The sequence below is a fragment of the Bombyx mori genome, chromosome 3 (genome assembly GCF_030269925.1).
Source record: "Bombyx mori chromosome 3, ASM3026992v2".
In the NCBI taxonomy this organism is placed as follows: domain Eukaryota; kingdom Metazoa; phylum Arthropoda; class Insecta; order Lepidoptera; family Bombycidae; genus Bombyx; species Bombyx mori.
The window spans coordinates 2557573-2585386 of record NC_085109.1 but is presented as its reverse complement, the minus strand read 5'-3'; the positions used below and the strand labels follow the sequence as shown (position 1 = coordinate 2585386).

Genomic DNA, 27814 nt, shown 5'->3' with positions numbered 1-27814 from the left:
ATAACCATAATCGATGCGCAAAAAAAAAATATTTTTAGTTCTATTAAAATCATTTACGGTAGGCAGCGGCTTGGCTCTACCCCTGGCATTGCTGACGTCCATGAGCGATGGTAACCACTCACCATCAGGTGGGCCGTATGCTCATCTGCCTTTAAGGTAAAAAAAAAAACAATCCTACAGCTACCTACAGCTAGATACAAAATATTTTTTTTTCCATGTATTTCAACTATAAATTAGTCTACTGTAAAGTTCACGCATTGTCGCTTAGTCACGTTTGCCTTTAAGCGTCGATATATATACACACTAATATTGAAATATGTACAGGGTGTTCGAAAATTGGTCTTTTTACTTCCATTTCTAGAACAATTTATCGAAAACTAAAAACATTAAAAATATTGTTTTTGTGAAAGAAAAAAAAAACGAACTATTACCGTCGATCAGAAACAATTCGTGATCTATCAAACTTTGCTTGTGCTTTCATAATACAGCTTTGTTTTATTTTTTGCACTGTTTTCTTCATACTGAAAATTGAAGGTAAGTTCGTATCTGCTTATGACTGAATGCCAATCTTACTAACAAAAATTCTTTTTTGAATGTCTATAGTGAGCTGAGTGAAGTTAACAAATTTGAAATAATACCATATTGATTTTGTTTAAAGAGCTTTTGGTATTTAACACGTTCCAAATACTGAAAATCTATTAAAGCAATTGCAATAGAATAATAATGTTAATAAAAGATAAATAATCGCCTAAACTTTTAGTTACAATTGTGTTTTGTATTGCTTAGATGGGTGGACGAGCTCACAGCCCACCTGGTGTTAAGTGGTTACTGGAGCCCATAGACGTCTATAACGTAAATGCGCCACCCACCTTGAGACATAAATTCTAAGGTCTCAAGTATATTTACAACGGCTGCCCCACCTTTCAAACCGAAACGCATTACTGCTTCACGGCAGAAATAGGCAGGGTGGTGGTACCTACCCGCGCGGACTAACAAGAGGTTCTACCACCAGAAAAAATATTGTTAAAATATTGTATAGTAAAAAAATGGTGCATAATCTACTATAAAAATTGAATCCCTTTAAACTTTTTATTTTCCAAAATCAACTGATGTGAATGTTTCCAGATGGACGTCCGAACGAAAACTACAATGCGACTAATCTACCCTTCGGCGACTTCTCGTACCTGACGGAAATGATCTACAACCCCATGACGTACAGCTACGGCGTGACCAGCGTCGACCCGGACCGGAACGTCGACACCGACCAGAGCATGTCCACCGAGCCGCACGACCGGACCATCGACGTGTCCGACACGTCATCGGACGACGACGACTCGCGAGTCGAGCCGGAAGAGAACATCCCTGCCGTTGCCATGGAAACGCAGATCATGACCGTCGGCGACTGTCAGATCGTCAAACTTCCCGCCAACAACGATGATAAGGACGACAAAATTGATCAATCGGCTGAGGGTAGTGTAGTGACGTCATCGACTCCTAGCTCGGTCACCATCACCCCTATAACCACAGTGGGCGACTGCACCATACGGCCCGTCGAGAACACATAATGTGTGCAACCGTCTGTCCCCATAATATGCGGAGGTCTGCTTCTATGGTTCGTGTGAGCGCGTCGCGACGTTTCCCTGTAATCGATTATTTTAATTATGTCGATAGTATCGATCGATACTGAATCAGTATTCTACTTAGGTATAGTTTTACAAATTTTAAACTTTTTAGTTTTAATCATACAATACATCATCCGGTTTTCGAGTGTCGTAACGTTGTTAATTAACGATAAGAATAATTGGAATTGAAATTTTTTTTATCGATTTTTTGATGAATCGTTTTTGGTTTGGCACGACAAAAAATACTCTTGTACAAACGTTATATGGTTTAGGGTTTTAGTTTGTAAGAATGAAAGACTTATGAAACGACATAGTTAAATTACAGGGAGACGCCATGTTCGCTCACTGCGGAGTCGAGCTGGTATGGGGAGGGCACGATTATCCATTGTGGTAGCATTTAATTATAATGGCATTTACATGCGCCATAAAAACAACACTATTATATACTATAAAGACAACGCTTCGAGATACTGCAGGTTTTCTTAACTAGGGTTGAGATAATCGATAATCGATGCGTAGTTCAACAAAACTTTTTAGTAGTGATATCTCGAACAACTTATATAAACATATTATGACTAAACTTACTAATCGATTTAACAGTACCCACACGTGAGCGCTACATATTTTATAGATATTTCTTTTTCAATGGTTCGTATTTATTCTTGAGTTATATGAATCATGTAAGTCTTCCGTATTCGTAATGCTACTACAATGACATTGACAAAAACCATCGAGTATTCCTTGAATTAGGTTTTGACTGTCGACCCGTGCATTTAAGGAATCAGCGAGGAATATTAATTTATTTCATTCGAACGTTTTATTTTATAAACGCCATAAGCTTTACAATTTAATTAAACGTGATACTCATATATATACCTGTGTACCAGAACAAATTCGTCACAATCCAACAAACTTTCTACGTAATATAATTAACTAGGGATATAATAATAATAATAAAAAACAAACAAACAAACAAAATAGTTTCGTATTATTTTTACATTAAACATAACACCAAATACAGATTGAATATTAGTCTCGGCGGAAAGCTCCCTCTGCACATTGACTAATAGATTTAATATTTTGCGAATATATAACTATACATTAGGCGCGTCGTAACACGCGAAGTTACGAAGCGATAATATTTAGATGCGCTGTTCGCGACATGCACTAACGAAGTTGCCTTCAATGGTTTTAACTGTAATCGTATTGTAATAAGGGGCACTTCTCAAAAATATTACACTTGCGGCCACGAACGCGTCGGCAGTGTAGATCTCTCGGTCGATCTGATGCAACACGAGAGACTGACTTCCATTATATATGTTAACGTTAATATTTTTGAGCAGTGCGATAAAGTTTCGTGTAAATTATCGAACAAGTCGCGTTCGTATCGATAATATATAAAGAATATCGATAGGTTTAATCACTCAATACTCTAATCGGTTTTAAAACGATTTTCTCAATTTATTATTGTGTAGGAGGAAATCGATTAAATAATAATCGCGAACGATCAAACCTAACCTTGTGTTTAAATTTATAAGCGGTGTTCGTATAATAAATGTTTGGGTTTGATTCGATCGATGTAATAATTCCCGAGAATTGTCTGTGGTGGTTTTGATTCCACAAAAAAAATAAGAAGGTCTGATCTATTCGGTATATATGGAAATTTTCGTGCATTTTTTTTTGGTGTTGTCAATCTGTAGACTGTCTTTTTTGGATCAATTATTGAAGAAATACCTTCTGTTTCGAACAGGGTTAAATTATCGATGTTTTAGTGAAGTGATTATTGGATGACTTTTATTTATTTATTGCATAAACAATGGTGAATCCTAATCTGGTGGTAAGTGGTTAATCTGAGTTCATAGACATATCACAACGTGAATGTCGCCAGTGAGACTTCAAAAATATATATCAATTGTTCTGTAATTAGACATGTTACAATTATCGCGAGTTTATTACACGATGTTATTCGTGCGCCATTGAAGTCATTCATGAACATTTGTCAAGTACGTATTTCATTACAAAAATTGGTAGCTGCCCGTGAGATTCGAACACCGGCACAGTCGCATCGCTTGATACGAATGTACCGGGCGACTTATCTTTCAGCCTAAGACGACTTCAATGAACAATAAGTTTTCATTGCCCATTCACTTTTCAATCGCGAAACAAACTCGGGTGTCCATAATTTTGCTTCTTAAAAGGTAAATTGATCCTGAATTCTAACCAGCCCATTTACTAGACAACTTTCAAACAACCTCTAAAGCTAAAAGTAACATTAAATTTTTCTAGTGATGATATTTTCAAACCGCGCGTTCCGATGTTGTCTCTATTGTCAAATTGTCTGACTGACATTACCGACGATATATTTTTTACTGGCTCCAATTAGAGCCACCACAGACGCGTCTCAATAAAAATGGCGCGAACTTAGAATCTGATTGGCTGTATGTACGCCGTTTCCTTAGGCATAAACTAGTTGCGCACGCTACGTCGCCTCTCATGCTCTTGTATCGGCCACTGTGAATACTAGACTGTAGTTTATGTAGTGTCTTAGTAATGTAATATTCTAAATATTGATAACGACTCGGCAACACCACGCGAACAAGTGATACATACATACGTCTTAGCTGATTATTTGTAGTGGAACTTGTAACGTTAATAACAATATTTATATGTTTATTTTAATTTTGCTCGGTAATGCGAAGAAAAAAAAATGTTTTTTTTTTCTTTCAAAAACGTGATTCTTTGTAATACATGTTTTGAATCAAATATCAAGATTATTTTTAAATAGATTTCTCCACTATTTAATGGATGTTATTATACATATAAACCTTCCTCTTCAATCACTCCATCTATTAAAAAAAACCGCATCAAAATCCGTTGCGTAGTTTTAAAGATTTAAGCATACATAGGGATATAGGGACAGAGAAAGCGAGTTTGCTTTATACTATGTAGTGATAATACAATCGCGGACTATGACTAGTGTTAGATATTTCTACCTGCAGAGACTGATGGGGTAGCTAAGTACGTGAATTTCGGTGACAATTATGTTTCGCGTAATTCCAGTTATTGTGTTTATTCATAATAATAGTGTCGGTGTGTGCCTTAGACCGAGTTGGACCTGACTCTATCGGTCTAGTGGTGCGTTATTCGGAACAGCACTCTAAGGAATGTGCATTCGATTTCCGGCTGGTGGACTTTGTTAAAGTTATCCGATAATACATAGTGTGTTTGTGAAAAATTTCAGCTTGGGTTTTTAATTTAGAACGTTTGGGAAAAGAAAACGATCTTTGGATTTAAAAAAAAAGCTTTTAACACGCAGTTCATTAAAGAGTTATTACCCAAAAAAAGGTGTTTAGCAAACTCAATATCAAAATGATATTTGATTCAAAATTCGTAAACAGAGAATGCAAATAAGAACCCCACAACACAAAGACAGCTACTCGCTAATGGTGGCTGTTAGACAGCCAATGTTGGCGCTTCTAAATTAGTTCCTCGTTTTATTTATAATTTTCAAATCCAAAATATTGTTTAAAAATTAAAACTTTGCATATTTAACAAAAATATCTTTATATATATATAACAAAAATATCTTCAAAGTATTAAAACTCTTAATTGGTAAACGTATTTTCTTTAATCTGTACAGTAGTATATAGTTCCTAACATGTAATCGATACAAAATTATAACCCTCTTGGAATATTAGTGTAGGAAAGTAAAGTTAATTTTTATTTTGGGGCCGCGTCGCCTTTACCGTATAATAAAATTAAAAAAAAAACAGAATCAACAATATTTCGTATGGCAACATTATCTGAAAAACATAACAAATTGACTTAACACCGATTTAGAACTGACATTTGAGTTTAGCAACCGGCGGCGCGGCGTCCATGCTAGTGATAAGTTTTTTTATTTTATTTTATTTCGTAATTCAATCCTTTTAATTATTATTATTATTTTTAAAGTATTCATTAATCGTCTAATCATTGAATCGATTTCGTTGACGGAATAGTTATTACGTATTTTAATGAAGACTGCTCGGTATCGCTTTCTGTTCGTATTATTTCGCTTGATGTCCTTAATTTTGTATTTGCAATCGTTCAAATACGAATATCGTATCTGACAATATTTAACACTAGCTGACCCGGCAAACTTCGTACTGCCTCAATCGATACATAAAAGATCTAAGCTTTTGTATAAAATAAACTTAAAACAAACAAAAGGAATCCGTCCGACGGGGGACACATCAAAAGGAAAAACAAAATTGTTATTTTTATTTAATTCCGAGCATTTTCAGATTTATCTATCTTTTAAACGTTCTCTGGACTTCCACAAATAATTCAAGACCAAAATTAGCCAAATCGGTCCAGCTTTTCTCGAGTTTTAGCGAGACTAACGAACAGCAATTCATTTTTATATATATAGATTTAGTACGCAACAGTGCGTTCATCCAATCATTGACAATTCAAATGTTATTCACAATTTGAACTAAAAATAATAATGACTCTTGAAAATATTAAATCTTCGTGAATATTAAGCAAACGAAAAAATCGCTTGATAAGCAGAGAACAAAATTGTTCTAAGCTATTTTGTTTTTCCCAATTTCGTATAAAGATATGTGCAGAAAATTTCTTTGTAATTTCAGAGGCAAGACTGAATACGCTAATTCTTTTTAACATTATTCTTGATACTGTCTTTGGAGTATCGTGTTATTAATTATCAATTTATTCATGTTTCTTGTCCATTCCCAGTGCAATCATCAAAGAAATTATAAAGATTGACCGCTATTTTCGGCCCAAACCTCTATAGTTTAAACTTTAATTTTAGACTGAATCAGTTCTGCATAACCACATCCATCGAATTAAGTTTTCGCATCGACAACTCATCATGGATATTTATTAATTTGGTTATTTATTGTCTGCGAAGTCGACTGAGCGATTGCGAGTACAAAGAGTTGTATTGTATAAGTAGCCCTCGAGAGGCATTGAAGCTGAGTCTCAGGCGGCAAGCTAAGCTTATTGAGAATTATTTAATATAGGAATCTGTATTTTTATAATGATACTTAAGATAAGTTGAGGGGAGCCGGTATTGGATTTGTTTGCGATTTGATCTATTCATTTTTATACTTGTGTTATTGTGGAAGCCCTATTGGCTCGGTTGGCCTGGTTAAGTTTAAAGAGCTGTTCTGATTGGTTGATATATATATACATACACCTTTCTGTCATTAACATCGATTTCCCTCATTAAATTCGTGTACACGAGAAATAAATACATATTTTATATCAATTGCGTTTACGATCGAGGTATTTATTTATCATTATATTAAATGAAAAAGTATTTCATGTAAAATGTACACAGATTTTGTGTTTTTTTTTTTTAATGTTTGTTTACTTCAATGATTATCGGGCTACATGATAGCGGGTGTGTCGTTAAAATCGTTGTTTAAGTTAAGTTAAGTTACGTATTTAAACACAAGCATACTTAAAAGAGGTTATTGAAATTTTAAATTTAAGGTGAAATTTACATAATACCATACTTAGCTTGGGATCACTATCAACATGGCCCATGCGTTGCGGCAGTCAATTAGAAAAGTGTAAAATTTTACTTTTTGTTACTCACCACTATATTTCAAATTAACAAAAATAAAAACTTAATTAAACGACAATTCCGAAGACATCGTGCTTAAAATTAAAAAAATATACCAGCGCCGCAACGCAAAAACTCGATTTAAATACCTAAATATTTTTTTGAAATACCCTCACTCCAAGTTCCATTACATATTATTTATAATTTAACGTCTTCTAAATTACCTACAATAGGCGATTCGTTTAGATATTAAAAATGTAATGACCCCACACTTGAAAACGTTAACAATAGAGACGTTATTGGTAATTTTTAATTTTTATTTATTCCAAAAAATTACATGTCCTTATATATCTAAAATACACAAGTTTTTTTTAAAATCGCGAACACGTATCGTTGGAAACAATTAAAGGAAATTAATAAATGCGAGATTAAGTCGAAAAAATAGTTTTAATTGTGTATTAAGAATGTTTAAAATGAAAAGTTAAAAAAGCTCGCGTTGTTGGTATTTGAAGAGATATTTCCATTACCAACCCACTGGTTTAATATATGAATGGCTTAGTCGTATAAACAGTACGTTCTCAGAAAGGCTTAAATTAAACTCGATTATTGATGCGTGTAAAATAATTAACACAAAAACTCGACACTCTCATACTATTATGTAGTCCGAGAACTCGTTCGAGAAATATCACGCAATACGTATTATTAATTTATGGCATGTTGAAAGATTGTATGCATTTATATTTTGAGTAAATGTTTAATTTTAATTAATGTTTATGTTCGTAATGTCACAATTGAGTTAAGTTGAAGTTTTTTTTTTTTTTGTATTATGTCATTTATGTTATGTACCCAGAGTTATAATAAATAATCACTATTGGATCGTTCACATTTTGAATGGCAGATTATTTTGATTCTCGGCGCGTGTTTGTTCGAAAAAGATTAAAAGATAATATCGAAAGATGAAAGACTGTTTGGTTTAAGCCACATTTATCTTTGTAATTAAAGGTCCGTTTTATTTGGTATTAGCATCAGTAATTCGGTGTTTTTAATTGAACTTCAATTATGTTTACCCCATTTGAATAGCTGAAGAAGTATTATTATCATTTGCAAATTTGAAACTTTAAATGGTTCTCTTGTAAGGTTTTCAAAAATGTCGCTTTAAAACATATAGCCTTTTACCCTTCGACATAATTTATTAACTTTATTCAGACCTGAACGTAGGTATTTTCATGTAAAAGAACAAAACTTACAAGAAATACATTTGATTCGATGTAATTCATTAATACAAAAATTTTGTCATTCAAAACGCGAACGAAGTTCACGGGATACTCCACACATATTACACCTGCCTAATCAATTATTATTGCAATCAAATTTAACCGTAATATGAAAATTTTACATATTCACATTACGTTACAAAAGTATAATAATATGGTGTGTGTAATTTGAAATTTAAACGTGTGTTGGATGTAATGCAGATTCTTCTTCAAAAATGTTATGGCTCTTCAAAAACAAAACAATAGTAATTCGTCACGATTAACCCAATTTAAGATATGTATAAAATATTAGACATTTCTTAGTAGGTTGAGCTATGCCATAATTTAAAAAATCAAATAAAAATTCATATAATTAATTACAGTCTAAATATTGTTTGAACAATGTCTACTCCACAAAACAGCACACGAGTACATTTCATATTTTAACGTTTAGTTGTAGTGTCCAAGGTTTTTATATTCCTGTATTGTGAAATGACTGTCATTTTACGTTGTGATCATGTGAGTGCAAAATTTTTTATTTAAAAAAAAAACCAGTTTCGATGACACTTCGTCGACATTAGGGCAGCAGATATATTTAACATACAATATGTTTTTGTTCTGCACAGTCCGAGAGCAGTATTTTTTAGATTTAATCTTTTATAATTATAAACTTTTTATTTTTAACGTTTATCGAAATTCGAACGTTAGTTTCTAACAATGAAATATTTAATAAAGAAAATCACAAAAGTAAGTTTTTATTTTTTTATTTTTCTGAACACATTAATTATTGTTTACTTACACATATGACAATATCAAGGTGAGATTGCAAAATATCTTAGGAATAATATTTAAATTTTAATCTAATAACTAAATTAGGTAATTTTCGGTCAGTGGTCATCGTAGCTCATGAACATCAGCAATAACAAGAATACAGTAAAGCCCTTGAGAACTCTCCTCCTGGCCAAGCCCTAGAGAAACACCATCATTCCAAAAGCCAGATGGAGCATGGCAAATACTATCTCTGGAAACTTCTTGTAGATCAACGCAGCGGTTCGAACTGGTATTGATGAACCCATCTCTGGCGGCGGGAGCGATAAAACAAGGAAGATATTATATCATCTCAAACAATTCCTCAGAGCACTTTCCATAGAACATACGAGAACTGAAGTACCCGAACGATTGAGAAGGGGACTATCAACAGTCCAGTAGAATCCAATAGAAGTAGGTAGCTGGTATTAATTTCGAGCGTGGACTGTATTTAGTGCTAGCTTCAATAAAAACTTGATTCAGAGCGAAGGATTTTTAATTCTCTTAATGTACATACCGGGACGTCTTAAACTAGGATGGGGCCCTTGGGCACACAAGAATTTGAGGCCCTTTTGGAAAGTAAAAAAAGCGAATTATAATAACATTTTTTTACTGAGTATGACCATTTATTATAGGTAATCAAATAGAATATAATATGTCATTAATGATATTAGAATGCTGCTGGTTTTTTGGTTACGATTTCGATAACGGTTTCTTTCGGGATTTCTGCTGAGCAAAATCTTGTATTATAGGCATAGTATATGCCTTGTGATTACTGATTTATGAAAAAAGTGTAATGTGCCCGACAAAAATGTTTTGAGAATAAACGTGTGAGAGAAATTGTCGGTCTTTCGGGGCCCCCTGAGAATGAGGGCTCTGGATAAGGGCCACGTGTACCCTTATGGTAAAGACGGTATTGTATACATAGAATAAAGAACCGTGCAATTACGACCAGAATTTTTTGTGCAACTGCAACGACTTGTGTTGCCATACTGAAAACAATGATATATAAAGTGTCAAGTTTAGGATTGCCCTAAACTAGGCTCAAGAGCGATCTGTGGTATCCTTCACTTGCTAAAGATATACCTGCCACAGTATTCAGTTTTCGGTTTTCGGTTTTCTTACTGTGTACCAGTGTATATTTTGAGAGTTTGCGTTACTTTACCTTAATTATGCTATTTAGTTAAAACTGCAATTTCAACACAGATCACTAATAGTCCACTAATCCTATTAACTGTCTTAAAAAGTTTTAACATATTTTTGCATCGTTTTGTACGCCCAAGCGTTTGAAAACTCTTCCAAGGATCGACTTAATTTTTAACAGAATAAAAGCAAATAAAACCGATGGCTGAATGAGGTATCATATTTATTATAGTATAAATATAATTTTTGGATAACCACACGTTCAGTATTGTTAAACAATAACTGCGATAACCGTAGTAAACTAATTGTAATCAACATGTGTAACTTTGACCTCGCAGGGAACGTTGGCCGCTCGACCTCGGATATACAGTACGCGCATTTATTTATCCAACAGAATATTCCTACTGGAAAGCGTTTTCAAATTTCTCTGGAACAACCTCTCTCACGAAGAGGTCAAGGTTACCCAAATTGTGTATTGATAATTACAGAGATTAAAACCTAAATCGTTGTACGCGGCCGCATTAAGTTCCGGGTGGGGGAGGGGGGCGGGTGAGCCAGTGCGGACCCGGGGTGGACATGAACACCGGAGCGTTGGTGCGGAAGGGACTGTGCAGGCGCGGAGAGCTTCCGAACTGGAACAGGCTTGAGAACGGAGGGGGCGCTGCCGGGTTATAGGGGGGCGGGGTGTTCGGGTTGAAGGGAGGGATGAAAGCCGATCCGTCTGCAGAGAGAGGGGGAGGTCTGCCGTGGCGCCTGGACCCGAGCGCGAAAGGATTGCGACCTCTGCTCGGCCCGCTACCGAATCTGCTATTCCACTCCGAAGGCCTCTGGTTCCGTCTCTCGACCGGTTTCCGAACGTTCCGGGACGTTTCTCCGTCGTTCTGAGTGTTCTCGTCTTCTTTGTTTTTCGTCTTGCGAGCCCGCGCCGCCCTGCGCTCCTCTTCGTCGTCGGAGTAGTCGATGTGACTAGGCGGCGGCTCGATGTCGTTCAGCCAAGAAGCGTCACAGCCTCTCACTCTGGAAGGAAGAAGAAAGAAAAATAAATTTGATATAATGATCTCCGATTACTAATGTTACACTTCGATAAAGCCGGTAACTACATTCCCGATCCTGCGGACATAATGGAAAGCAGTCGACGTCGCCCCAAACACGTCATTTCGGATCCTCCCGATCCACTAACGGTGCTTTCGGTACCACAAGCAGCGGTCATCGTTCTCGTCGAACCCGTCGCTTGCGACGAAGGGCTCGACGAGTAAATTAACCCTCAGACACAGCCCACTGAGTTTCTCGCCGGATCTTTTCAGTGGATCGATCGCGTTTCCGATCCGGTGGTAGATTCTGCGAAGCACGGCTATTGCTAGGGTTCGTGTTAGCAACGTCGTCAGGTTTGAGCCCCGTGAGCTCACCTACTAGCTAAGGCTACGCTGATATAGCCTCTCAAGGCTATCAGCTTAAGTAGGAATAAAAAAAAACCTAATGTTATGATGGCACTAAAAATGGCAAAGTAGCACTAATGAAAGTTCAACGGACCCGGGGATCTGTGGTGTCGAGACAACGGGAGGGCCTTATGCTAGTTGACTTTACTGTGTGTCAGAAATACACTATTTATGAAAACTAATTAATGTGTTATGTTCTTTTAAGGTAACAGTTAATTTGGTTTCGTAGTTGGTTTGACGATAATTAATAAATAAAAAACCCTGCAAACAAGTTTCAAATACAAACTCACTTCATCAGTTCTGATATAAATACGTAATTAGTGTGTTGGCTTTTTGGCGCGATGAATACTTCCATCCCGGTTTGTACGCCTCGTTCTTTGACGTGATCGAGTGAGTTGAACCGGACGCAATAGTGCGGCTCCGTTATCTGAAAATTAACAAAAAAAAAAACATACTAAACATATTTTTTTTTGCTTAGATAGGTGGACGAGCTCACAGCCCACCTGGTGTTAAGTGGTTACTGGAATCCACAGATAGACATCTACCACGTAAATGCGCCACCCGCCTTGAGATATAAGTTCTAAGGTCTCAGTATAGTTACAACGGCTGCCCCACCCTTCAAACAGAAAAGCATTACTGCTTCATGGCAGAAATAGGCAGGGTGGTGGTACCTACCCGCGCGGACTCCCAAGAGGTCCTACCACCAGTAATTTTAAAACATTGATATAATCACACAGGCAAAGAATACGGTATAGGATATTTAAATTAGTAAGCCGCCAGTCACATTTATATAACAGTATATATATATTTACCATAAACAAAAAAAAAATAGGACAGTTCAAATCTTTCACCACTGTATTATTCCAAATAATAAAAATGTAGACAAATTTCCATAAGCTATGTATTAATTCCTTTTTAATAACATTTTAATGCGTTTTCAGAGCCAAATGATATTGGATGTGAAATATACATAGGGTCACTGAAGTATTTTTGGATTATGGCCAAATAGTGTATTGCAGATATAATTTAGAAGATATAACCTTAATTGTATGCCAAATAAACATTTAATAAAATTTTCATTACAATTATGTTTATTATACCTATGAAGTTTGCACTGGACACTACATTTATTCTATTTTACATAGATTTAAACTACAGAAAAGCCTCATATGTGTTTTAAAATTATGGGGTTACTAGACCTAAAATCAAATTTCATACTTTATACAACATAGTAATTAAAAATAAAAACTAACTAACATAGTAACTAAAAAAACTAGGTGCTACCCTCACCGTCGTCTGCATGCTTAAGGAGCAAGTATAGTTTCTCAGGGGAATGAGATATTTTGTTGGGTTAAAAGGTAGGCTATGTCACTTTATTCTATCTATCTCTAATATTATCACTTTGAATTATATATCGGTGTGTTGCTTCATTACGAAATGAAAGATAGACAAAAAACACCCCCTCACATTTGTATTAAGTAATAATATTAAGTATGGATACTCACAGGTCCAAATACATCAAAAACTTTGCCAAGTGCCTTTGCTCCGTTTTCCACAAAAAGTACGCTCTCTATGTCCACTGCAGGTGTCTCCGGAAATGCTTGAACTATAACTGATACAACAAACAATTTTATAATATTGTTTTTTCTTTTGCACACCCTGTCTGGGAGTAGTTTAATAAGTATTAATGAAACTCTTAGATGCCATGATATGAGTAGAAACATTTTATATCTTTATAAATGCGTTTTCATTTTGCAAGAATTATAAAAATGTGTATATTATTATTATTGTTGCTTTTTTTAAGTTAATTTATAGTGAGGAAACACTCCATCTTCACTACTCACTCATTGTTAAAATAAATTCCTCATTTGTAATTAATTCCAATAATTAGATAGTGTTAAGAAAATAATAATTAAAATAATGATTAATAGCATTTATTAATATTCAACTTCACTGATTAATAATTATTACAACAATCAGTAGTGAATCACTAAAATGAACATTTATGAAAAATAAACACTTAAAGGGACCTTTACTGTTGAGTCTCATGTTTTTTATTGTCATTGTAGCATTTTTGTAGCTAGCACAATATTCAAATGCCGACAAATAATGATCTCAAAATCTGATCCACGATCCCAAAAACTGCCAAGTTTTCCGAAGCATCAGAATGAGCATCCACACAAATAATAAAAAAAAAAAGACTAAACTATAAAATGTAACTGCTAACACTGTAAACAGTAAATGCTAATTAAATATTTGCACCATTACACTATCACTTTTCAGTATCATAGTATATATTGTACATAATAGTCACCATTAGTAGCGAAACGGTTAATGATACATTCAAAGCCTAGGTATATAACCATGTCCTTCAAGCTTCAAAAGCTCCAAAATATTATAAATACTTGACTAGACCATGCACAACTACATTTTACTTTTATTTTTCAATCATATAATGTACTTGTAGTTAAGCTGTTAGCATTGAATCCATGTTGTTTTTAGTCATTTTTATTAAATTAATGCCTATTTTGTTATCTACCATCTTGGGACAAATTACAATATAATCTATTTATTTATTTTATTCTTCATAGGACTGATACACAAAAAATTATTATTGTGGATACTATTCATTGTGATAAAACAATGAATTCTAAATGATATAACATTTGATTTAATGATTTTAAATTATAAGTTATTAAACTCACCTAATCTATCAACTATGCTGGCAATTTTTCCTATTTTGGTGCATTCCTGGGCAGGTAAGCTGATGGCAAGGTCCTCGATGGGTGGGAGGTCATCCAGTCCTAATTCACCGTTTACTTTTGGTGCTTCTGGCTTATTATTTCTAACTTCAAACTCATCTCTAAAATCATATAAGTTACAAGGTATGTTTCTTTATTGTTGCAAAAATAATAACAAAGAGCTCTGTTTTGACTATTTTGAGTAATTATATTATTTTTAAATAAAAAAAATGGCAATGAATCTCTCAAAAAATCTCATTATTTAGTTTTGGAATATTCAAACAAATCATTTCATGCTTGGCCTTGAAAAAAATACTGTTTTTTTTTTATAACAATTTACTTTCCCATCTTTGTTCATGAGAGTTTGATATATTTTGGTCTTATGTAATACCAGCAAACTAAAAGTAAACACTTAAAAGGCTTATTAAACGTATTTACCCGCTAGACGCATCAGCATCCTTCACAGAATCCACTTCACTATCACTGGAGTCACTGGAAGAGCTTGTATTTGAATCACTGTCCGCGTCTCTATATTCGGTAACTTCGTACTCCATTATACCGCGTTCTGAACTGTCTATTATCATGTGTCTGGTCACCTGTTCATCGCAAGGATCTGTTCTCGACAGAGGTCCGTGAGCACACGCGTTTATTATGTTGTTCTTTAACACCATTTCGCTCAACTCAGGAGCGTCCGAGTCGTTACCCGTATTGTTTGACCGTGTCTCTGTATCGTCAGAATCAGAGTCCGAACCTCCGTATTCGGCTATTAAGCTTAATGACACGTTTTTATTACTGCTTTTGTTGAGGTTCTCCATTGTTCCACTTCGCACTCCTGCACGCTTACAACTTAACGATATGATAGATGTATGTCAAATACTTTATTAGGAACTAGTTTAGCATTATTAAGAAAATTACGAACATACGCGCACTTCTATTTAGACACAAAATACATGTAATAAATCCAATATTTCTATGCAATCAAAAAGCGTGACAATATGATCGCAAAAAAATGAGGCAATTGACAATTTTATTGACAGTGTAAAATAGAGATGTAGTCATCATCTCAAATATTAAGTGTATAATCTATGGTAGTCATAGTAGAGATGGCCAACTTTTGCTTAATAGCGTCTTTGATCACCAAGTTCTCAACAAATTTTCGTACGTATGACATTGATCAACCTTTAAAAATGGTTATAGGTGTACAGTTATACGTTTTTCATGAAAAGGCAAGTGTTGTATTCATATACACATTAATCACTGTCACTGAAAGGACTAAAACCAAACATACAGTTGTCTTGTTCTACGAGAAATACTCGACGGGGGTTTATAAATGAAGTCCGATTTAAAGTCAATTTAGTCTAAGGTTGTTACCAAGTTCATCATTTCTTTCAATATTAAAACCGATCGAAAATAATAAACTGTTGATTTGGGATATGGATAGACTTGATATTGGGATATGATATGGAGCACTAGGACGAGTTTTTACCTCATCTCTATATGTTTTCCAGCGATTGATTTTTCTGATAACGCATTTAGCGCAAATTAACCTACGCACACATTAAAATTTTTTTTTTTTTTTTTTTTTCTATAATACCTTACATATAACATGAATTTTACAGAACGTTGAATCTTTTCAGTAAGTAATCTAGTAAGTACATGTGGTGAGAATGGTTCGTTGCTTCCCATATCTACACAATTCAAGTAAATTTTTTCGAATTCAATTTTTTTTTATAAAATTTGAAACTTTAAGTTTTACTTTAACTGATTACAATTTTTTATCATCCAATTTTTTAATCCACTTTGTTGTATATATGTTCTATAATTTAGAGTGGATTCGCTATTAAATCGATTTCAAATTAGTTATGGCAAGGTCAAAGCGCCAGAGAAATACCGTTGACATAAAAGTACCAAGGGAGTTTTTAAAAATGCAATACAGTATTTTATATTGAACTGTAGTTACGTTAAATATCGTTTATTTTATATAGTTTACTTAACATTTTAAATACATGCAATATGGATCTTTGTTTATTTAGTTAGTCTGAAGTTTTGGTCCGCTTCTTACGAGGCGGAGTAGGCAGCTTGTAGTGTACGGTGCGGATGTGTAGGTTTCTGCTGGTCGAATACTTGAACTTCTTGCAGCACATGGGACACTGGTATGCTGCCACATTCGAGTGCACCTGCAATAAGAATGTGGTGATCTGGCATAAATAGGCGTGTTTGCAGTTGCTGGAATAAGGAATAGGAATGCTGCGCCAGTGCGTATTTGTCGTAGGTGGGCTAGGGTGAGTAGAATACAGTAGGGTACAGTGGAGTAGCAACACGCACCTTGGCGTGGCGGTTGAGGTTGGTGCGCAGCGTGAAGGTCTGTCCGCAGTGCGTGCACACGAACGGACGCGCCCGCGTGTGCGTGTGTGCGTGCCGCGCCAGTGCGTACTTGTCGTAGGTGGGCTAGGGTGAGTAGAGTACATTAGGGTACAGTGGAGTAGCAACACGCACCTTGGCGTGGCGGTTGAGGTTGGTGCGCAGCGTGAAGGTCTGTCCGCAGTGCGTGCACACGAACGGACGCGCCCGCGTGTGCGTGTGTGCGTGCCGCGCCAGTGCGTACTTGTCGTAGGTGGGCTAGGGTGAGTAGAGTACAGTAGGGTACAGTGGAGTAGCAACACGCACCTTGGCGTGGCGGTTGAGGTTGGTGCGCAGCGTGAAGGTCTGTCCGCAGTGCGTGCACACGAACGGACGCGCCCGCGTGTGCGTGTGTGCGTGCCGCGCCAGTGCGTACTTGTCGTAAAACGCGCGCCCGCACTCGTCGCACCGCACCGACGGAGACGCGTGACGTAGCTCGTGGATACGTAACTTCGTTTTATTCTATTCCAATGAATAATCAGTTACGATTAATTATTTTATTTGGTTTTAATAGAAGCAGAAACACTATGCTATTTAAGTATCTATTTTTATATAATTAAAATTGCTTTTACGGTTTAATCTCACGTTTATTATTTGCGACGATGCGAATATTTTATAGTTTTCGTAGTCTCGGACAACTGGTGTAAATGACTACATTTGAATACTTATTATGAACTTAATTACCGTCTAAATCTTTTAAAAAAAGTGGGTGCGTACAAAGTACACATGTCAGAAGTGAAACTTTTTTGGCGAACTAATTTATAAGTCTTGCTTATATTTAAACAAATCTAAAACTTTAGATTTCCGAGACTTAGAGGAAGGGAAAAAGGAAGATATGTTCCCGCCAAAAGTCTGTCAAATGTCAATCTCAAACCTCAGTGTTGACAGTCCCATTATGTTTAGATTTCTAAATTGTAAATGACTAGTATTTTGCCAATTGAATTGACTAATTTAATTCATGCTATTTGATTAATGTTCCAAATTCTTTTCATTTCATTTCAATTCAAAAAAATTAAATTCATCAAAGAGTACGAATATACCTGGAATCCCTTACCGCAGACGTCACAGATGGCGGCGATGACGCGTCTATACGAGTCCTTCTCTTCCGGATGTTCCTTATACGTGTGCCACCAATGTTCCCGACGGCTACTTACCATTTTGTTGCACTGTAATAGTATCTTTACATTATAAGTGGATTAAAATATGTACATAAATATTTTATGTTATTACTTTATTGAAGAAATGTTATATTGATACTATATAACATTTCTATTTAACACTATATGACCTGTCTTAAGATTCGTTCTTCAACGCGCACTGTTTAGTGTATCTCCTCTTGGTTCCGCATGTGTAAAAGTCGAACCAAATATTTAGTGAGAAAGCGGAGGCTTTTTTGGCGGGAAAGCGAGGAGCGAAGTTATGTGGTTTGTTTTATTTTGTCTATTTAGTGTTTCTTCAGGCTTAAATGTGTAATAATGGTGGTTTATTAACTGTTTAGTATCTGTGAATTTAGCGAATTAGTTGTGGGAATTGAAATAAAGCCGATGGACGTAACTTCTCGGAATACTCCAGTCTCAGTAAATAAAATAAAAATCAATAAAAGTCTCAGTAAATAACCACCATTTTACTGAGATTATATTTCATCCTATCCCATGTCATCTCATCTCATTTCATTTAATTTCATGCCAATTGATTAATGTTTCAAATTAATCAACTTCATTCCATTTCACTCCACATTATCATTTTTCATAAAAAATAATATAAAAGATTAGGCTGTATGGTATCATTGCCTTTGTATTTGGAAAAACAAAACTACTACTACTGAAAAAGCCGACGTATAGTGTACTCGAGAAGACCGCGGACCAGTACCAATGAAATACGAACTCGTTACTCGACAATTGTTTACGAATGACTTCCACGATGAAGGTCACGATGAAGGTATGTATGACATTAAAACAAAAATGACTTACATGTTCACAACTCGTGGGATACGTTTCCTTGAGCCGCCTCTTGCGGTGGTCGGTCAGCACGTGCCGGAGCAGTTCGGACGGCAGTTCGTACTCCTTTAGACAGATCTTGCACGTTTTATTCGTATTCGAATCGGAGGGGGCCGAGCTACGGTGAACGTGACAAGTTAAAGTTCATAGCTAACATCCCACCTCGCTTCTGAGTGCTTAGTGCGTGTTTTTTAACGTTCTCGATCGCGTAAAAGTCAACTCAGATTTGTTTACAGTTGGAACAGCGCCCCTAGCGGCAAACGTAGGCAAACGTTCCAACTCCATACAAATTTGAGTTAAACGTTAAAAAACTTGCACCAAGCACACTGGTCACGTTAGTTACACATTTCACTAAATCCTATATACAAACACGAAGGTCATGACTAAGTTGGGTTAAGTTAATTTGGCGTCAAACTATTGATCATTGTCAAGACTTTTGGTAGGCAGCGACTTGGCGCATTCGCATTCACCATATAACCTAGACAGGGCACTAACTTGGCACCAATCGATCATCAAAGTTTCAAGCATTTGCAATCTTTTCTCGGCAGTACAAAAAGAATCTTGGAAGAGACTTGTACGAATGCACTGTCCAAGTTTCTTACAAAACCGATACGAGGACTGTTCGTTCGACTGAATCGCGGAATTATAAAATTGGATCCGAAATGGGCATTCATCTGACCAAACTGGGGTCATATTATTTGCATCAAATAATCCTGAAATGCGGTAGGCCCAAGAAATGCTGGTTGGATGTGATAAAGGCGGACACGGAGGAGAATAACTTCACCCAGAAGGATGCTGAAGGCAGGACAAAGTGGAGAAGTTTAAGTAGGAAAGCGGACTCTGGCATTAGAGCGGGAAAAGGCTAAGAAGAAAAATCCTGATTTAATTACATCGTTGAAATAGTTTTTTTTTGCCTACCTTTTTTTTAATTTATTGCTTAGATGGGTGGACGAGCTCACAGCCCCCCTGGTGTTAAGTGGTTACTGGAGCCCATAGACATCCACAAAGTAAATGCGCCACCCACCTTGAGATATAAGTTCTAAGGTCTCAAGTATATTTAGCCGCCGGGGGTTATTCTGGCTTTACCAGGTGTGTAAGTGAGCGAGTTCACGGGGTTCAGCCTGAGTGAATTCGCTGACATTAGCCCTAGCAAGAGAAGTGCTTCGCAGAATCTACCGCCATATCGGAGTCGCGACCTACTGAGGAGATCTGGCGAGAAATTCAGCGATTTGTCTCTGTGGGCGAAATGGAATAAAAAGACAGAACTTTTGGCTTTACCTTGTAACTTTACTATTATGTCGACTTGAAGTGAGTAGGTGAACTCGAAGTGCGCCCTCCGATACAAACTTGACATTGCAATTATCGCATCGATATGTTCCCAGACGTTTTGGTTCCTGAAATAATGATTATAGATTCATTAATTTTCTGCCTCGTAACACACAACGTCTTGCAAAATTTTGCTGGCGTGACTATGGCTTATACTGCTACTGCGAAGATACAGATAAAATTCAGTCCTTGGTGACTATTTTGCTTTTTTTTTTCCTTCATGAGCTGAGAGCCTTGAGAAGCTATTTCAGCGTAACCTTAACTAGTAGGTGAGCTCACGGGGCTCAAACCTGACGACGTTGCGAACACGAACCCTAGCAAGAGCACTGCATCGCAGAATTTACCACCGGATCGGAAACGCGACCCACTGAGAAAATCCGACGAGAAACTCTGCGGCTGTATCTGAGGGTTAATTTACTCGTCGAGCCCTTCGTCGCAAGCGACAGGCTCGGCTAGGACGGTGATCAGTGCTTGAGGTACCTAAAAGTACCGTTAATAGATCGGTAGGATCCGTAATGACGTATGGGCATCAGTATTCACACTCTTTTAATGGCTAAAATAAAGATTTTTAACGAAGCCAATTGACCAAACATTTAAGTACGCAAAGCTGGTGACCTCGTCTTTTTTAAATCTACAAACGAAAATTAAATTTCTCTTATGAACATATATTTTATTTTTATTTTTTATTATTGACGATGACCGCTGCTTGAGGTACCTACTTCGAATAATATTTATTTCAATAGTAACAGATTAGATTCACATAGACAAAGCGAAAATGCTAAACTAAATAGGAATCACAAAAGGAAATAACCAATACGGACCGACAAGTCTCCGTGGCCATTTAACGCGCGCTTATTATTAACGGGTTGTTTCGAACGTTTCTTCTTGTCTTCTCCGGTTAAAGCACTGAAATAAAAATTTCAATAATATTTGGACGATTTCACATGATACTATTGTTATATTATTTTTAAATCGAATAGAAAAAACACACACATACACAGAAGTCACTTTTTTATGCCAGTACGATTGTTTGATTTGAGAGTTGGGTATAATGTTTATAAATGAAAATGTAAGCGTTAGGTTGTAAATTTTATTTATGTAGTAGGTGAGCTCACGGGGCTCAAATCGGGAGTGTCGCTAACACTGGCCCTAGCAAAAGCATTGCTTCGCAGAATCTACCACCGGATCGAAAACGCGACCCACTGAGAAGATTCGACGAGAAACTCAGTGGCCTGTATCTATGGGTTAATTTACTCGTGGAACCCTTCGTCAAAAGCGAAGGGTTCGGCGAGGACGGTGACCGGAAGTAAAAACGATAAGAAAGAAACGTATGAAAAAAGTGTTGAACGGAGAGTTATTATGATGTGAGTGACAGAAAACTGTAAATTTATCTATATTTATTACATTTTTTATAGCGGATTTAATGCCTAGGGCATTCCCTACCAGTCCACAAACGGTAATGCAGAGAAAATGAGGCTGTTAGCGCAAAAGTGGCTTAAAGAACAACTTTTCATATTGGTCCTTAGGTACATATTGCAAAGGGGATGGCCCATTTTAGGCCCAAAGCGGACAATAGATTATAGAAAAAATACTTAGTGCATTAATTTTGTCATAAATAAATATGCATTTACTTTCTTCCAAATAAGCGCCACTACAGTTTACAATAAGTAGTTTAAAAAAAGTAACTCTATTGAAAAAAACAAAAATTTTATTTTTGCGGGAAAAATATTGCCAACTTCAAAACCTTTTACGTATTAAGTAAACATTTTAAGTATATAAAAAAACATATAAATAAATCATTTTAAATATTATCATTAATCAATCGATTTTAATCGATTTTAAGCACATAAAATAACATCAAAGACATACCCATTGGACTTTAACTTGTTACTATACTTGAGACCTTAGAACTAATATCTCAAGGTGGGTGGCGCATTTACGTTGTGGATGTTTATGGGCTCCAGTAACCACTTAACACCAGGGTGGCTGTGAGATCGTCCACCCATCTAAGCAATAAAAAAAAACTTAACTTGTATTGTTATTTAAAAAAAAGTGTGTGTGTCCGCTCCGACGCACGACTGGAGTTTACTGGATATAAAAAATTAAACGAAACAATACGAGAAATAGTTCTATATTACGACAACACGATACACTACAGATTATTAACAAATTAACGAGACACAAAACAAACGACTAACAAATATATGAAAATACAATAATGAGAGAAACGCGCGATCAGTACGAGGCTTTGTGGCGGACTGCCGGCGCAGCAGCCCGGCGTCACCTGCGATAACGCATTTCGTGTGACATGCGCAATCAGGCGCATAACGCATTTCGTGTGACATGCTAGTACGATTTTGGTCCCCATAATTTTCATACCCCGGGCCTATATATGTAAATCGATTCTAAAGGAGTAAACTCCAATATGTACAACTAAAACAAAAACATAAAAAATAAAATATAATGTGTACTCGTAAAAAAAAGATTAAGAAATAAATACAATATCGGTTATTTAAAAAAATGATCGATATATGAATTTCATGTGATTATTTTTCTTTATACTGACAACACTGATTTTAATCTGACTGACTGACACTTCGCTTGCTGCTTGTGCTTGCGTTCAAAATGGATGTGTTTTGATTTTTCTTCGATTTATTTTGCTTTTATCAATAACGTTTCATACTACGGCTGGAAACCATTGTGTGAATTGTGGTTTTAACCTGACCGAGATTTAAAACCGTGTATATGCTCTCCTGTGCTATTTTTAGATGATTTACTAATTGTGTATGAAGATGAAGAAAATATAGAATAATATAAATATTTAAAGAAGTATGTGTGTTTTTTATACCCTAATAACTACAATTGGATAAAAATACATTAGGAACATCTTAAACATTAAAAAAAGAAAAGTTCTTGAGGTATTTATATAGAAAATTAACCTCAAAACGAGTTTTTTATTTTTATTATATTTTTTATAATAGTGGCGTCAATTTTAATATATTTTTTAGATATCTAATACATTTAAGAATTGGAATCAGTCCATTTTTATAGTAATATTTAATGTCCACCTTGGGCCTAGTACACTGGAGAGTGGGCAATCCCCTTTAAAACAAAACATTTTTTTATTGCTTAGATGATTAATGGAGCTCACGGCCCACCTGCTGTTAAGTAGTTACCGGAGCCCATAGACATCTACAACGTAAATGCCGCCACCCACCTTGAGATATGTGTTCTAAGGTATCAGTATAGTTACAACGGCTGCCCCGCCCTTCAAACCGAAACGCATTACTGCTTCACGGCAGAAATAGGCAGGGTACCACCAGTAAATACCTTCTCGATCGCGTAAATGTTTACTCAAATTTGGTATGGAGTTAGTACAACGCCCCTAGCGGCAAACGATGGGAAGCTGTTCCAACTCCATACATACAAGTTAGAAAAACTCGCCCTAAGCCAACAGGACGGGTGGATTGTCCGTGCGTAGCACAGCTGCTCCCAATAATTAGCCAGTTTTATAAATGTTACACGACAAAAAAAAAATACAATACTTTCATTTTTACTTAGTTAAAACTATTGACACGTTAAAACGTAAATAAATACTGACTACTAAAAATCATTCGTGACACTCACGCATCACTAAGTGTTTTAGGGCAGCTTTTATACTGGAACTTCTTCTTGTGCGTGTGTCGCCTGTGCAAGTCTACGGAAGCTTCACTCTTGAAACGAAGCTTACATATGGGACACTCGGCTTTATTACGACTCTGTAAATAAACTTTTATTTTAGTTGTGATTTGATAAGTGAATTATCCCTCTGTTAATGAAGTTATGAAATCCTTGCATAGCAACGACAAGTTCAATTAACAATGATTTTTCCAATTGAGAACAGTGATGAGAGAACACTTTTGAGAGAAATTGTTTCTAATGTTTGCTAGTGTACTTAATGCAAACACTGTGTAATGTAGTTCACACAAATCGGTAGCACACCACCCTGCCCATTTCTACTGTGAATTCAAGTTGGGTTCTGTTGAAAGCTATACATTATTTCAACAAAATTTCTAGTTCCATTTAATGTTTCAAGGGCTGAAAAATGGCATCTCATAAGCCTAAACACTTCCTTGTTCTGGGAACCCCACTATATCCAACTGCAAACTCAGAAATGCAGTAATGAAGATCGACAAAATGATACAAAAGAACAAAACCTGTATGGATATTAGGTTTTGGATATTTAATATTCACTGACCTTTAGACTCTTAGTTTTCTTCAATAAACTTAATGATTTATCGTCACTACAATCAGATCCAACCGAAATATTATCTCTATCATTGTATCTCATCCCTCCATCAATAATATCAGATGTATCATAATTCTTTGAATTTTCAACCATAGCATCCAAATGATTTTCTAATTTTACATTTATTTCTCCATTTTTGCATTCAAAATCAAATTTCATTGATGATCTATTTTGTTGGTTTTTAGAACCGTGTTCTACATAATAATGTGTTTGATTGGTTGTAGATAATGATGAACACAAGTTTAACTGTTTTCTATTGATTCTTCGTATTAGATCTTTAGTTACCTAAAAAATATTTCAATTATTTAAACAGTACAGCATAGTCTCTATTTATTATGATTGTTATTGGGAAATTTGCAGTTTGTTCAAATGTACATTCCATTATATAATGCTATTATAAGGTGTAATAATTAATATATATGTATATCTATCTATTTCAATTTATCAAAAAGATACCATTCCATTTCGCGCAAATACATCTAGCAATGTTGCCTGAGCTACAACACTCTTCTCAATAAGTTTGCAACACTTGCCAACCTCAGCTGCACACATGTAACACACAAACTGTGGAAGTCCATCTGTTTGTAATTTTTCCTGAAAAAAATAACTTCATGTTTCACCATCAACAAAAAGGTGCTAAATTCTGAAAATACTTAAATACCCTTATGTAACTGCGATTCAGAAAAAATGTGCAAACAGATAAACAGACAATAAATTCCAAATTTAACATTAATAACTGAATGCAACGGCAATCTCAAAAATTTTGACTACTGAAGAAAAGTCCCAGGAATATAATTATCTTGAATATTCTATAGGAAAAGAAAACAAAACCTACCCTTAACACTAATATTTGTTCCATATAAGACTTTAATCTTCCTTCTTGAGTACTGTACATTTTAACATCATTTGCCAGACATATTCTACAGACTTTTACCTCAGAAGCATCAAAATTAGAGCTCAACTGAAAACAAATGGTGTGACTGTAGATCAGAAATTTGAATATACCTAAGTCTGTACAAAACACTTAATAGTTTAGTATCTATTATTCTTTATATTAATATTTATATCAACCACTTACATAAGAAACTATGTAAAATTGTTATTTTAAATACCTTAATTAACAAACATAATTTCACCAACTGACTTATACAATACCATTTAGAATACAGAAAAACTATGATGAAAATAAAGATTGATTATTATAAGTCTAAGTACTATTTTATTAAATCAGTGTTAGTCTGTTATAATAGATAAATCACCCAGTTTTTACCCAACAGTAAGCAGAGCTCACTGATATCACATAGTGAATACCTTGAAACATGAAATCTAAATCTGAATTTCTTTGCAATAATGGCTATTATGTCCATCAGACTGGAATGTAGGATTGAATCCTTACCACAACCTACCTGAAATTAATTTAGTAACATGTGTTACAAAGGGATGAATTCTATTTTTGTAAATTTTTGTAAACACTTGAGCTGGAAGCTTACAGGTAAATTTAGAACAGGTATAGCATCATCCTTGATTCTAGTTCTACAGTTCTCGTAATTGACATAGTCGCGATCAAAGTGTATACTGCAGATACGTGCATAGGCCGGTGGATCCCAATTAGAACGGCCAATCGCTTTCACCCATTTAGCCTTCATTAATGAATTTGTTGGGAACCTGAATGTAAATATAATAAAGTATAAATAATTATTAAGTTATGCTACAGTCGTATCTTAATTAACTTGTAAAAAACATTTTTTTACGCATGGAATGTTATGTTCGAATTCGGGTCTTTCTTCTTCATTTTGCTATTATTAGTACATCCTTTCACACAACAATAGCAAACCATTTTTTTAATGTAATATTTTACTAATCGAGTCAAAATTGTAATAAGTGCCTATTCACATATTATGTAGGAATTATCTACTTCGGAATTCCAAATTTCAAAACAAATCGAGTTTCATCGCTTGTCATTTTTGTAAGGGATTTTATGACCGGGTAACTAAGACCTTTAAGTCATGTCTTATTTTAATTTATATTCTTATTTTTATGAAAAATGATAATATGGACTGAAATGAAATGAAATGAAGATGATTAATTTGAGACATTAATCAACTGGGATGAAATTAAAAGAAACGAGGTTTTCTGTGAAACAAGCAGCAACCTACAGTAGCAAGTGGAAAGATTTTAACAACAGCGCCATAAACTAAATTAAACTATACTTCGGCCAAGTTCCCATATGCACTGGGAGTACTGGTTACTATTTAAAACGGAACGCAATACAGTACGCTAACATCACCCCTACCCTGAGTGACAGGGAGTTTTTCGCCCGGGTAGTGGGGTTTGCCCCAAGGCCCGTTCCGTGCCCCCGCAAGGATGTACGATGACCCTCCTAACTTAGTATAGTGCGCAGTACAACAATTACTGTTTAAATTTAATTAAATTTAAAAAATTAATATTCACGTTATTGTCAGTTGAATTAATCGCATTATAAAAGTTAGTATACTTTTTAGTAAAAGAAAAAATGTTTTCCAAGCAATTTAATGTATATTAATAACCGAATGTACATTATTTTATTCTATCATCAATAGTTTTTGTAGGGCACGTGATGTAAAGAATATTTTAGATAATTTTTTTACACCTTGGGTTACACTAAAGGAGTTTTAGTAAGGACCCCTCATTTTTTTTAAAGTAATTATAGCCTATGTTACTTGGGAATAACGTAGCTTCCAAATAATGAAAGAATTTTTCAAATCGGTTCTGTAGTTTCGGAGCCTATTCAATACAAACAAACAAACAAATCCTTCCTCTTTATAAAATTAGTATAGATATAGAAAATAAGACATAACTTAAAGATCTTAGTTACCAGGTCATAAAATCCATTAAAAAAAATGACAAGCAATCAAAGTCAAACTTTTTGGCGGGAACGCCAGGAGTGAAATTGTGTGATTTGTTTTATTTTGTCTATTTAGTGTTTCTTCAGGATTAAATGTTTAATAACGGTGGTTTATTAACTGTTTATGTGGTAATTATGTTAAATAATGAAACATAGTTCTTCGGATGTACATACTGACTTTTTTATTCTTTACATAAAATTATACGACTAACAAATTGTTGCTAGGCAACAACTATTCTTCTTAATATAAACTTATGATGGTTACATATACTAAGAAGGCCAGTTCTAACACCCCCACTTAACCACATAAGTTTTATACATTTATTAAGTTTAATTCTGTTC

At 35.3% G+C, this 27814-nt stretch overlaps 3 protein-coding genes across 5 annotated transcripts in view; 1 reads left to right on the top strand and 2 right to left on the bottom strand.

The window, feature by feature from the left end:
• LOC101745220 (homeotic protein spalt-major) overlaps positions 1–9201 on the top strand; it is a 45636-nt gene extending 36435 nt beyond the window's left edge. For both annotated transcript variants that reach the window (XM_021346522.3, XM_004923923.5), the window contains one exon: positions 1126–9201. In XM_021346522.3, the coding sequence (XP_021202197.2) occupies positions 1126–1565 (440 nt within the window). In that variant the 3' untranslated portion in view covers positions 1566–9201. The remainder of the gene's footprint in view (positions 1–1125) is intronic.
• Positions 9202–10606: 1405 nt separating this feature from the next.
• Positions 10607–15657, bottom strand: LOC101745070 (H/ACA ribonucleoprotein complex non-core subunit NAF1). Its single transcript, XM_004923922.5, has 5 exons — positions 15016–15657; positions 14542–14699; positions 13342–13448; positions 12127–12263; positions 10607–11417 (listed from the first exon to the last, which is right to left on the bottom strand). Exons 1-5 carry the CDS (start codon positions 15390–15392, stop codon positions 10922–10924), a joined length of 1275 nt encoding a protein of 424 aa, XP_004923979.1. The 5' UTR covers positions 15393–15657; the 3' UTR covers positions 10607–10921.
• An 858-nt stretch (positions 15658–16515) lies between these two features.
• Positions 16516–26564, bottom strand: LOC101737853 (oocyte zinc finger protein XlCOF6). 2 transcript variants are annotated; one of them, XM_012688522.4, is made up of 13 exons: positions 26340–26564; positions 26079–26253; positions 25424–25549; positions 25045–25182; positions 24538–24873; positions 23928–24058; positions 21122–21206; positions 20253–20368; positions 18948–19092; positions 18018–18143; positions 17245–17439; positions 17074–17196; positions 16516–16754 (listed from the first exon to the last, which is right to left on the bottom strand). In XM_012688522.4, the coding sequence occupies exons 1-13, from the start codon at positions 26423–26425 to the stop codon at positions 16611–16613; spliced, it is 1926 nt and encodes a 641-aa protein (XP_012543976.2). In that variant the 5' UTR covers positions 26426–26564; the 3' UTR covers positions 16516–16610. The 2 variants fall into 2 exon arrangements, with proteins under 2 accessions (XP_012543976.2, XP_012543977.2); XM_012688523.4 differs by lacking the exon at positions 17074–17196.
• Between the last annotated feature and the right edge of the window lie 1250 nt (positions 26565–27814).